This window comes from Silene latifolia, chromosome 11 (genome assembly GCF_048544455.1).
Source record: "Silene latifolia isolate original U9 population chromosome 11, ASM4854445v1, whole genome shotgun sequence".
Taxonomy (NCBI): Eukaryota; Viridiplantae; Streptophyta; class Magnoliopsida; order Caryophyllales; family Caryophyllaceae; genus Silene; species Silene latifolia.
The window spans coordinates 20,133,701-20,147,401 of NC_133536.1; the positions used below are offsets into that span (position 1 = coordinate 20,133,701).

Sequence of the window (13,701 nt, forward strand, 5' to 3'; positions counted from 1 at the left end):
GAAATTCAGTCGCCAATTTGGCGACTGATTGAAGGTAGTCGCCAAAATGGCGACTGACTTTCAGTCGCCAAATTTGACTCAGTGATATTGGCCTAGTCACCCAAATTTGGCGACTAAAAGGGATTTTGGCGACTGAAATGCAGTCGCCAATTTGGCGACTACCTTTAATTAGTCGCCAATTTGGCGACTCTCTTTTCAGTCGCTATTTTTGTCATTTGGCGACTGATTTTTCAGTCGCCAAATTTGGCGATCGACATTAGTCGCCAAAATTAGAAAAGGCGACTAAAGTCTGCGACTGGCGTTTGGCGACTGAAATCAGTCGCCAAATTGATTTGGCGACTGATTTCAGTCGCCAAAATCGGTCGTCTGTTTTATTTCTTTTTGTAGTGTTACCCGAGGATATACTAATACAGCCTGGATTAGATCCAATAGCTACCATTGTAGAGAGCACGTACCCATCTTTAAAAGATCACCTAGGTGACCCTCAGTACTTCACTGAAAGAGCTGTACTAGCACCTACTCATGATGTCGTCGAAGTGGTAAACGACTATGTCTTGGATCAAATTCAAAAGGAGGAGAAAGTTTACTTAAGCTCTGATGAAATCAGCAAGGAAGAGACCAATTGTGGGGTTCGGGAACTTTACTCTACTGAGTTTCTCAACTCTATCAGATGTTCTGGTTTACCCAATCACAGTTTAAAACTGAAAGTTGGAGCTATAGTCATGCTTCTTAGAAACATCGACCAAGCAAATGGATTATGCCAATGGCACTCGAATGGAGGTAAATCATCTAGGAAATCGAGTGATAAGTGCAACTGTTATTTCTAGAAGTCATGTTGGTAGCAAAGTCTATATTCCCCGCATCACCTTGACACCTTTCGACACTACCATGTTTCCAGTTAAGTTCGAAAGGAGACAATTTCCTTTAGCGATTTGCTTTGCCATGACTATTAACAAAAGTCAAGGGCAATCTCTATCCCGTGTTGGACTTTATCTTCCTAGACCAGTCTTCACCCATGGGCAATTGTACGTTGCCTTATCTAGGGTTACAAGTAAGAAAGGTCTAAAAGTCCTTCTTCTAGATGAAGACAAAGGAGTGACTAATAAGACATCTAATGTTGTTTACAAGGAGATTTTCGACAAACTATAAATTTGTCTTAGATTTTCGTGATTTGATACACTATTCTATTTTTTTTTTTTGTATTAGAACCTTATTTAAAGTAATTTATCTTTTATTTTAATTAATTTGTTCTTTCATTTTCCTTTCTCATTCGTCTTATAAATCTACTAATTTGATGCAACTAATATAACCACAATATTGACTATAATGTTACATTACGAAAAGCTATACTGGCAATAAGGATGAGCTAATAGAACATATAACAGAGAAGATTACCTTCTCTTATTTGTAAGGCGGGATTGACAATGATTCTTATACCAGCTCTCCAACACTTTTTTAAAAGTATCACCTCACCTCATTACAAACACAACAACAAACATTTACAATTCTATTCACAGCCATAATTTAAAGCTTATTTACAAACTAAAAGTATTGGAAACAGATATTATTACCTCACAAATTGTTGCAGCAGCAGGGTTCAGGAAAAGTACAATTAAAAGAAATCTAACCCTGCAAATGACAATACTATTATCGATCAATCACATTAAAAAAAACAATTATAGTACAAATTAAAAAACAATTATAGTGTTGGCAGTGTAAAATTGTCACCCAAAAAAATTCTGAAATATTCCTTTATATTCAGCAACAAAGTTAAAGATTTAATTACCATCCACTCCAAGCTTCAGTCCACATTAGTGGTTTGTTGGTTTGTTGGGCTTGAAATAATCACAGTAGAAACCATTGCATGTGTTTATCTATCAGCAATACATAGGTAGAACCCGGAAAAACTAATCAGTTGATCCATCTATTAAAAATTTAAAATACACTTTATGAAATCGCATTAGAATTTTGAAAGTGCCAAACTTCTGTTAATAACTCTATATAGTTTAAGAAGTCACATGAGAAAATCATCTTACCATTGGGTCAGGAGCATCATCTTCCTTGCACATCAACCACGGAACTCCAGAATTCAGACCAACTGCCATTTTTGCAGCCCAGTTTCTATAGGCTTCGCCTGCAGCCCCAAATTCCTTATTTTCTGATCCGTATTCATTCTCAATCTGACATTACAGTTGATGTATGTGAGCATTTCACATATAAGTCCGTAAATCAGGAAAAACAAAACACAATCAAATTAATCACAAGTAACTTGTGAAATGTGAATACAATCAAAATCTAGCCAAAACAAACCCATTACTTCATAGTTGTGACATCTTCAAAATAAAGCACCATCTATTCTACAATTTACACAATGAAAGAATGATTCTTTCCTTAATTAGCAAATCAACAAAAATATATTAAAAATCAATCACATAAATATATAGACGCCTAAAAATCAAATCTTTACTACACCCAACCAAACAAAATACCAGAATAAAACAATAAATAAACAAAAAATAATACAAAACACATGAAAATAATTAAATGATTACCTAAAACTCAAGCTAAAATACCATTTTCACACCAAAAATCAAATATTTTCTCCAATCACAAAACAAATTCAAACTAATACAATAATTAAACAAAATTAATACAAAACACATGAAAATAAACATAAAAAAATCAAACCTTTACTAAACCCAATCAAACAAAAATCAAAAGAATACAATAATTAACACAATAAATTAATACCCATTTAACTTAAACTCACATACAAGAATAAAATCAATCAAAAACACGATCTGGGTATTCTAATTTTTTTGATCATATCTTAAACTACCTGAGGAGATTGATTCTAACTACTTTCACTATTTAACTATCATTTGTGTCAGTCTCACGATAATATTATCAAGAGACCGTCTCATATGAGAATTTGCGCAACTTCTGTGAAAAATAATGCCAGACCTGAGATAAAATTGTAGGACCTCCTCGAGATGCAAATAATCTCTCACTCTTCATCATCTGAACAATCTTCTGAGTGAAACCTTGCATTGCTTGCTGCACAATGAAAAAAAAAACACCCAAAAGAATAAAATGATTGTTTATTTAATCAAAAAGTCTCAATTGCTATAATAGCCCAGATCACGAAAAGTTTACTTCTTCCGTCCCAGTGAGAATACTTAAACAAAAATGCGAAATTTCAAACAACAAAAAGACAAAATTGTATATCAGAAAAAACTAACCTTGATCTACAATAATAACCTTAATATCAACAGATCCATCATTTTAGAAGATCTGGAGTTCCTATTCAACAACTTCCAACAACATGCAATAAAAAAACAATTATAGTACAAATTAAAAAACGTGGACTGCTACTTTACCGGAATTAAAAAAAAAAATTAAAAAAAAATAAAGACAAAATTGTATATCCGAAAAAACGAACCTTGATCAACAATAATAACCTTAATATCAACAGATCCATCATTTTAGAAGATCTGGAGTGCCTTTTCAACAACTTCCAACAACATGCAATAAAAAAAAAAACAATATAGTACAAATTAAAAACAACTACTACTTTACCGAAATTAAAAAAAAATTAAATAAATAAAGACAAAATTATATATCAGAAAAAACGAACCTTGATCTACAATAATAACATAATGAATCAACCATTTTCACGATTTTTATTGTCATTTTTCGATGATTTCGTAAATTAATGAAGAAATGTCGAATCTGGTTGAATAATCTTCAATCGTAAAGTGGTGACTGAGATGGATCGAGTTTGAGAACGAAGGATAGAAGAAGTTTGATCGAATTCATTAAGTTGATTTTGATGATGATTTAAGTGAAGGTTGAGGACGAGTGAAGGTTGAGGACGATATCAGAAGGATGATGAAGAAGATGATATTGATTTTCTAAATTTTCATAATTTGATTGTAAAAAATGATTGTGTGTAATGAACTCTCGAGAATTATTTGTTGGGCTGTTCAATTTGGGCTCTAATCACGACCCAATTTGAAATGAAAATGTTGCATACGTATGTCCGACCTCTAAACACGACACAGAAACTGTTATTTTTTTTTTGTTCTTTCAATTAAAAATTCATTATGAAAAGATTTTTTACTTAAAGTACTTAAATTTGTAAGTTATGATTTCCTTTTTCAACTATGTCTTAATTGTTTCATTTTAATCCCGTCTTACAATTTTTAATCCTATTAACATTATCATGTGTTATTTTATTAATTTACTTATCTTAAAGTTCTCAAATTTAAATGTTATAATTTCTGTATATATATTTTTAAATAGTACACATGTTCAGTAAATAAAATTGTTTATATAATTATTTTCACTACGCCCTCGGTTAATATTGTTTTTTACTACTCTTTTTTTTTTTAAGATTAAATTCATTATCTCTTTAATTTTATCAAACTCGAAACCGATCCCCAACTCGATCCGTTATGGACTCGATTAAATTTATAACCCGATTATTATTAAGCTCAATATCGATCAATTTGAAAGCGAATTACTGGTTACTCCTATTAACATTATCATATGCTATCTTATTAATTAATTTACATATCTTAAAGTTCTGAAATTTGAATGTTATAATTTATATTTTTATATTTTAATATTTATAATGATATTATATTATTTCTTTTTTATTTTTAAAAAGTACACATGTTCAATAAATAGAATTGGTTATATAATAACTAAAATTTATAGTCATCTTTAGAAAAAAAATGTACACAACCCCGTGATTTTTCACGGGTGTTATACTAGTTATCTTTTTTATTTTTATTTCAGATCAGTTCAGATCAGTTCAGTTCAGTTCAGTTTAGTTCAATTCAGCTCTATTAAGTTCAGTTTAGTTCAGTTCAGCTTCATTAAGTTCAGTTCAATTCAGTTTGGACAATTTCAGTCCAAAAAAACAGGGCTTTAGTGTAACAAAGAATGGTTTTCGAGTCGATGAGTCGCCATCCGTGACACAAAAACACACAAACCGAAGTGTCGGACCCTAAATAGAACCTGGAGTGGTCGACCGATCGAGTCTGGACCCTCGTGGCCTTGTTCTTTTGTCTTGCAACTTTCCAAGTCGCATTATTTTCCCTTTTTCTTTAGTTTCCACAACCGACCAATCAAAATCAATCACTGCCGTAAAAAACTACGCATTACATTTCCTCCAAATTCTTTCATTTCTTTCTTATTTTTCCAATCAATCGTCAAATAATTTCTTCGCAATCACCAACAATGGCAACTTCTGACGATTCCTCCGACACTACGACCACCGCCGCCGCCGCCGATGAATCCACCACCGGCCACGGCGGAGATGAGGTTGCGGTGAACATACGGTGCTCTAATGGCTCCAAATTTACCGTAAAAACAAGGCTTGATTCATCTGTTCGAGATTTCAAGGTTGTTGTCGCACAGAATTCCGATGTTCCTGCCGAACAACAGCGATTGATTTACAAAGGTCGCATCTTAAAAGACGATCATACCTTAACTAGCTATGGTATTATTTCTCCCTCTCTCTTTTTTTTTTTTTTTTTTTTTTAATTGTTTTTTTGTATTTTTTGTGATGTTTGGATATGATGATGTCGCGGATTATTCGTCGTCTCGATTATTTTCGCTTCGAATCGAGTATTTGGAAGAGTTTGTTTGATAATACTCACTCTGCCCCGATCAATTCTTTACGTTTGCTTTTGACACAATGGCCACTGATTTTGGAGAGGATATGCTTTATAAATAAATGACAAAAAGTGAAAAAACAATTTAAATATGTGAAGGATTAAAACGAGATGCTAGAAAATGACTGAGACAGCAAAATAAGAAAAACGTAAAGTACTGACCGGGACGAAGAGGGTATGTTTGACCTTTGAACCGCTGATATATTGGCAAACTCTTCATTTTAGTAGTTATTTTATTTTGAGCATTGGAAGGTTAGTTGATTGACAGTGAAGATGATGTTTTCCGGTTCATCTTAATTGGTGAGTGCAGGAATTTCTTGTGACTTATGGAGTAGGAGTATGGTGTGTTCTTGTAAATGTAATGATTGTGACACTTGATTGTTGACGAACTTTAATGACATTTTACTCGATAGTGATAAGAGCTTGCATCTACACTATGCTGTTTAGCCTTAGTAGCAATCTGCCCACTTTTTAATACAGAGACTACATTGGAGGAGTGCTTGGTATTGGTGCGTTTCAGACTTTCAGTGTCGTGTCTTGGGCTGAAATCATTGCCTTTTGAGGATAGTCTACATGTCAATTATGATGTAGAAGAATGATAGTTCTGAATTCTGAGTAGTAGTCAACATTGTTCTTCAAAATGCATTGCTTAGACGTGAAGCAGAGACTCAATCGTCTTTCTATCGTCTTATAATTCTTTCCGTGAAGAAAGGCTGTATACGGTGTTGTCTGGTATGGAACATTTGTGTTTCATTAGATGTCACGTTCTCACTTGTGGCGTGAAGTGAATAGGTTGAAATAAATTTGTTTATACCCCTGCTTTGGTTATGCGCGGTCAAAATCTCCTGTTTCTATTTTTTTTAGGGTTTCAGCTTGCAACAAAGGCAATCGACTCTTCTGTGTAACTAAGAACAAAATGCCAGGCAGTGTTCTCGTGGCATCTAATCTTATGACTGTCTTTTTTTTTCTTTTTTTTTTTTTGTAGTACCAGTAATCAACCAATTCATTTCAGTACTTGAACTTAATTTTCTTTTTCCTCATTGAATTTAGTACATTGAACTGCATTCATTGTCTTTGACATTCCTGTAGTTTTCAGTTTAATTGTTTTCTGGTGAAATTTCCTCGATATTTTGTGGGCACACATTGATAAACTTCTCCCTATTCCTTGGAAGGTTTACAGGCAGATCATACAATTCATATGGTTCGTGGCTTTGCTCCGTCTGCTTCCACCACATCTTCTGGTGCTCCAAATTCTGGGACACCTGGCCATACTTCCACTGAAGCTGCACGTAGTGCAACCCCTACTGAAGGGAGAGGTTTGGGAGGTCCTGGTCTTGAGTCTAACTTTCCTGGGCTTGGATTGGGTGGCCTTGGTGGGACAGGAGCTTCTGGTTTACTCGGAGCTGGAATTCCAGATTTTGGACAGATGCAACAACAACTTAACCAAAACCCAAACATAATGAGAGACATAATGAACATGCCTGCCTTCCAGAGTTTGATGAACAATCCAGATATTATGCGTAACCTTATTATGAATAACCCTCAAATGCAGGAGATCATTGATAGAAATCCCGAGCTTGCTCACATATTGAATGACCCTAGCATTCTCAGACAAACCCTTGAAACAGCTAGGAATCCTGAGCTCATGCGCGAGATGATGCGCAACACTGATCGAGCAATGAGCAATATTGAATCTTCCCCCGAAGGATTTAATATGCTTAGGCGCATGTATGAGAATGTGCAAGAGCCTTTTCTGAATGCAACCACAATGGCCGCGGATTCAGGCAACAATCTGAATTCAAATCCGCTTGCCGCTGTTTTTGGGACTCAGGCAGCTACTGGTGGACAGCAGAGAGATGGGTCTAACAATCCATCTACTCCTGGATCTGATTCTGGTGCTCCAAACTCTAATCCTCTGCCAAACCCATGGAGCAATGTGCCTGGTTAGTTTCTTTCTTTTTTCCCTTTTCTTTTTCCCATTTACTTTCGTCGTGTTAGCTCTTCGGTTTTGGTTGCTTTCTATGTTTAGTTGCACCTTAGTAACCTAGCTTGTGTATTTGCTTTAAACATATTATTCCTTAATCAAGTTGAGATGGGCTATTATGTGATATAATCTTTTGTATCCATGAAAATGTGGTTATATTCGAAATAGTTCAGTATTTTTTTTTTGTCCTGTGGTTTGCTCGTCCAGTATATGCCATGTGATAACTTCTACTATCTTTATCAAAATAAACAAAACTGGTGAGTATATGATACTTGATGCTCAGAGCTCAGTTAGGTTATGGTTGAGGTCCCGCTCATGTTTGGGCCATCAGGAAGGTCGTTTTTTTGTTTTTTTGTATTATTATTAATGTTGGGTATTTTGTAGTGTTATGTGCTATTTATCTTGATTTTGAACAAGAATTCGAAAGTCTTGTTTATTTGCATCCTTGATCTAATGCAAATTATCTGTTAATATTTTCTCCATATTGCTTATTCATTGATATAAAGCAACCTGTACAGGAAATACTTTTGTCTTTTGAACTGTACATATTGGTCTATGTTCGGAGTTGTGAACTTCTATTTTAAACTTACATTATCATCTGAAACCTGTTTACAATTTTAGGAGGCACTCTGACAAACAATGCTCGAAGGACTACTTCCTCTGGTGACACAAGGGCTGATCCTTTGGAGGGTTTAAGTAGCTTTCCTGATTTAGGACGCATGTTTGGTGGAGTTCCAGATCTTTCAGAGGCGTCTCAGTTTATGCAAAATCCAGCAATGTCCCAAATGATGCAAAGTCTCCTCTCTAACCCGCAAATTTTCAGTCAGGTACTTCAATGACTATTGCATTATTTAGGATGTTACCATCAATCGGATAACTGACTGTCATGTTTGAAATACAGATCATTAATACAAATCCCCAACTGCGTTCTTTGACTGAATCAAACCCTCAGCTTCGAGAAATGATGCAAAACCCTGAGATCCTTCGTCAGATGCTCTCTCCTGAGATGATGCAGGTAAACTGTTGTGTTTTTTTTTTTTTTTTTTTTTTTGCTTTTGTGTCATTGGGGATCCCTTTAGAGTCGATTGTCTTTCTAGCCATGCTGAGCTATATATATACTATATACTCACCAGAATATTTGACTAGGTTGATATGTGCTTGCTTGTTGGAGTGATGTTTTGGGTTAGCTATGAGTAATTCTAGGATAGGGGTGCCTCTTTCTATGAGACCATATTAATGATGCCATGTCATCATATAAATCCTTCCCCCTTTTTTATTTCTCTCACATCATTCCGTGCACCCCACCACCCAAACACAACACTATATTCTCTATCTACTTAAATAGTTAAATCTACCATTGCCATCCTTTTTTCGCTTATTTGTCTTCCTCTTGTCCATTTACCCAACCATCGTCATGTCCGACATAACTTTCGTAATCCTTCAAATGATGCTTGAAACATAAATCTTAATTTATAACAGGTGACACAATTCTTATTCAAAAGTAACATTGTTACTTTTCAGAAAGAATTTCTGAGTTACTTATGAAAGTTATTGTTTACTTTGAAGATTTGAAAACTTTCTTTTGATTTCATACTAAAACACACTATTTAATCGTGGGATTGCAGCAACTCTCTTGAGTAGTCTTTTTATAGTCTTTGTAATATTAAGGTTGACGTTTGGTAATTTTAATAATTACATCGAGTAAAGATTTTAGATCTTGTACAATTTAAATATTTAATGTTAATTTTGTGGAATGAATTGTAAGAGGTGGTAGTATTGTGGCGGGGTTTAGGGTGGTCTTAGGAGAGTGATATAATAGGGGGCGAGATTGATTTGATGCATGGCGTAAATAAGTGTAGTGTTATACAAAAGGACATTATTTCTTTAGACTTGTAGGTAGTGAATGTGAGGCTTGAGAAGCTTCAATTTGTTTTCTTCTTTTTGTGGGTATATCTGAATGTATATAATGTATTTCCCTCATTTAGATTGCTATTTTAAACAAACTAAATCTATTTGTTGTAGTATATGAACTTCCTTTCTTTTGGTTCACAGCAAATGATGACTCTGCAGCAGTCACTTTTCTCTGCTAGGAACCGTTCGACGACAAACCAGTAAGTCAAAATTTCTTCTCTGATTGTTTGTTGAAGCCAAAATTGTCTATTTCAAGAGATAGAGATTTGCCTAATTTAGTGAAAGGTGGTACATGTTTACTTCCTCCATATCTTTGATTTCGTCCCATGTGAGTTTTTGAGTTAAAGTTTCAAAACTTTGACCATAAATATCTTTAAAATGATGAAAATACAGTACTATAATAGGTACATTTGTTAAGAATAAATTTTCCGCAAAATAATAAATTAAAAAAGGTAACACAAAACGATGGTAAAGAGATAGCAGGAATCATATTTTGTGACGACAAAATGTCAATACCAAAGAATGTCTTGGTGTCAAATGGGAAGAGATGGTCTTGGTGTCAAATGGGAAGAGATCATGGACATAAAAAAGGTGACATATTTATGTGACTGGAGTCTAAATATATAATGTTCGTTTGCACGTCATGGACTGTTATAACTTGTAAGAGAATTGTGTCTGGGACCCTGTAATCTTTTATTCAAGTCAATTCAGGCTAATCACGAGAGTTGAGAGATTCAATTAGATTAAGTTTTGATGGCCTAATACAAAATGCCACGATGGGGTGATACCCATTTACAAAATGGAAGTAAAGTAGTTGCACTCAAAGCTCATGGTGTTGCCCCCCATTTTATCCAATTGGCGAGTTTGGGTGAGGTCGTGATGTGTGGTGAGTAGGGTGGGGTCAGGGGTGGCTGGTGAATGTGGGTTGAAGGCTTGGTGAGAGGTACATTAGAAATAGGAGGTGGCGATCATAGTGGTGCTGGAGTCGAGCTGTGGCATTTTGGTGCAATAGTCGGGGTGGAATTGCCTGAACATTGTTTGGCAGTGGATTTTTTATTTGGTGGGAATATGTTTGCATTTATAGGCCGTGTTTTGTAAAACTTCATTTTTCTGCTTTCCATCAATTAAAACTATATTTTTTGCTGAACACTTTTTGTTTGATAAACTTCAGCGTTTATTCATGTTACCCTTTGGTGAATTGTCAGAACATACTAAACAGGCCAGAGCCTATGTAACACGCACTTTAGGTCTAATATTACCTCGCTGTGATTAGGGTAGATTCTCCTACATTTTCCCGAAGGTAGTATGATTGGCCCCTTCTGTTTTCTAATGCTTTTACTTGAATTTGTTAATCTATTTTGATTTTGACAGTCTGATTACCTTTTTTTTGCTTTGATAATTTTATTGCAGAGATCCCTTGCAAACTGGCGCTACTCCAAATAACATGGGGCTGGAAATGTTGATGAATATGTTTGGTGGCCTTGGTGCTGGCGGTTTAACTACACCAGAGAATTCAAATGGTTCACCTTCTCCCCTCTCATGAGCATACTTGATCATCTTCTCTGACTTCTTATGATTTCTTCAAACAATTGGTCTTTCGCAAGATGGTTTTATGCTAACATAATGTTAGACCAACCCATTTTCTCGAAAATCCCGTCCCATATGGGGTACCCCATTAACTACCAAAAACTGAAATCAAGAAATGACTAATAACTAATAATATGGTTGGTATCATGATAATATTATATGGGACAGTCTTATGATAATTTTGTGGAGATCATCTCATTTGAATATATTTCCTTCAGACTCCCTAAATAGAATTTGAGAAGTAGGGAGAAATGAGAAACAAACTGAACTTTGTCTATCAGCATCACGCCCTCTCTCACTTGCTATTCATTATTTTTCTGCAGTGCCACCCGAGGAACTCTATGCAACGCAGCTAACTCAACTTCAAGAAATGGGTTTTTTCGACACACAAGAGAATATAAGGGCTCTACAGGCTACTCGTGGTAACGTCAATGCTGCAGTGGACCGACTTTTGGCGAACTTGGGTCAATAATGTTGAGAAGTTTCCTCTAGATAGACAGGTTAATTGATATCGGTGTCTTGTTGAAGGCCGAAAAAAGAGGATAAGCTTGGACAATCGAACTCGTGTGGTTACTACATCTGGGGTCTGTGAATAAGCAAAAGACGGCACACTGTATGAGTTATGACGCTGGGTCGTATCTCCACTCAACATTAGACTCTTCTTTTCTCTTCTCCAAGCCACTCTCGTGAGTCATATGTACATACGTACATACGCATGCAATTGTAACTCTGATGATGTATGTTTGATTTGAATTTTGTAAGTGGGAAGGCACACGAATTCATATTTTTGATCCTTCGAACATCCAATCTATTGTCTGCAAGCCCTCAATATGTACCTTTAGGTCAATACTGAGGGCTCCCTCAGGACTCAGGAGGACACTCAGATTCGGTGAAGCCATTTTCTAGAACTTTATTTATAATGTCCATGGAATACGAGTCGGGAGTTGTCTAGGGCTACTGCAGTAACGGATCATTGAAGTCATATTGTGGTCTTTCATAATTCAGTCTTGCCTCTTATGGCATTCCTTGTCAGCTGAATTAAGCCTGGTGAAGTTCCAAAAGCGTTATTCTGCGTATGCTATTCAACAGTTCTAAATTAATTTTAGCAAATGAAACAGGACAAAAATACAGTTTTAATTGATGATCATAAATAAATCTTTTTATCGCGTTACGTGAGTCCCGCTTTAGAGTCTGAAAATGAAAGAAAAATTCAGCATAATCTTTTTTGTGCATCAATATATTATCTTTTTTTTTTTGGGTTTGTTTTTCTATGATATACCCTTGTATTTATTCGAATTCTATGATATATCCTCGGATTTTCAAAGACACAACTACACAAGATACCCCTAAAGTCCTAAACTCTATAAAATGCTCTAGAAATACCAAAAATGCCCAAACCTTTCCATCTAAGATATTACTCCCTCCTTGTCTCTATTTTCTTCCCTTTGTTTGTGGGCACGTGTATTAAGGCGAGGAATAAAATAAGAATAAAAGAGTTGAGTGGGGTTTGGTGATAGAAGAGAGATATGAATAATTAGGAGTTAAATAATGAATTGTGGGGCCAAAACATTAAGGAAAATAGTAATAAATATGGGTAAAAGAGTTGGGTGGGGTTTGGTGATAGGAGAGATGGATAAATAAAATAAGAATAAAAATTTCCAAAATAAGAAAGGGAAAGAAAACCTGAATAATCCGTTTAAGGAAATAAGGAAGAAAATAGTGAATAGAAGGGAGTATATTTTAGATACCTCAAACAACTGAGTCTCACTCTAAAAAAATAAACAAAAGAAAAACCCTAATCTTCTTCTCACTGCTCCGCCGTCTCCACCATCCAAGCTTGCCTCCCTTCATCTTCCCCTAGTCAATCGTCGGGGATGGGTTCATCCCTTAGCCTATCTCCGGCGATTCGACACATCTCATATCCTAAAACCCCCATTTATCAACCTTGTTTCCTTCGCAAACCACATACACCAGTCGCCACCTCGCCGCTGTTCTGTCGCGGGGGATAGGTCTGTCCTGACCTATCTCCGGTGATGGTCTGTCCCTCGGTCTTAATCTTTTAATCTCGGTACCCCTGTACTTCTTCTCCTCCGATTTGATTTTTGACCCGATTATTTATGGCCCTTCGGTTAGATCATTGGAGTTTTGTCTGTTGATGTCTCTCTCGTCGTCTGGCTATTTCGTTGGTCCCGTTGCTTGCTTCATGGTTGGAGCTGGTTCATGTTTTTGCTGTTGGCTTTGTTTCTCGAAAATTATCCACTGTCAGGAGTGGTTCCCTCCTTGTCATTCCCGTCCCGTCGGTACCTTGTCCTGTCAACGCCGTTTTCCGCTTTCAATCCAGGGGTGTTCCCCCCCTCCCCCCATTTCCCCAACCCCTGGGTCGTTTGTCTTGTCTAGGAGATTGTCTGGTTGTGTCGATGAGCTAACTCATCCGTCTGCGCTGCTGTTTGGGTTCGACACGGTGATCCCCCCATTCCCCCCCACATGTCGTGCCCTCTGCATTTTTCCTTATTTTCGACCCGTGTCGTCCCTTCT

General features: G+C 36.0%; 2 protein-coding genes across 3 annotated transcripts; one reads left to right on the forward strand and one right to left on the reverse strand.

The window, feature by feature from the left end:
• Window positions 1–1,790: 1,790 nt before the first annotated feature.
• LOC141612780 (beta-galactosidase 5-like) lies at window positions 1,791–3,059 on the reverse strand. 2 transcript variants are annotated; one of them, XR_012529200.1, is made up of 3 exons: window positions 2,985–3,059; window positions 2,037–2,180; window positions 1,791–1,874 (listed from the first exon to the last, which is right to left on the reverse strand). XR_012529200.1 is itself a non-coding variant. In XM_074431533.1 (3 exons), exons 1-3 carry the CDS (start codon window positions 3,049–3,051, stop codon window positions 1,812–1,814), a joined length of 294 nt encoding a protein of 97 aa, XP_074287634.1. In that variant the 5' UTR covers window positions 3,052–3,053; the 3' UTR covers window positions 1,791–1,811. The 2 variants fall into 2 exon arrangements, 1 of the variants encoding a protein (XP_074287634.1); XM_074431533.1 differs by having other exon boundaries at window positions 2,965–3,053.
• A 1,959-nt stretch (window positions 3,060–5,018) lies between these two features.
• Window positions 5,019–11,995, forward strand: LOC141611319 (ubiquitin domain-containing protein DSK2a-like). Its single transcript, XM_074429835.1, has 7 exons — window positions 5,019–5,509; window positions 6,857–7,627; window positions 8,290–8,495; window positions 8,570–8,683; window positions 9,721–9,779; window positions 10,990–11,099; window positions 11,490–11,995. Exons 1-7 carry the CDS (start codon window positions 5,248–5,250, stop codon window positions 11,636–11,638), a joined length of 1,671 nt encoding a protein of 556 aa, XP_074285936.1. The 5' UTR covers window positions 5,019–5,247; the 3' UTR covers window positions 11,639–11,995.
• The last annotated feature ends 1,706 nt before the right edge of the window (window positions 11,996–13,701 follow it).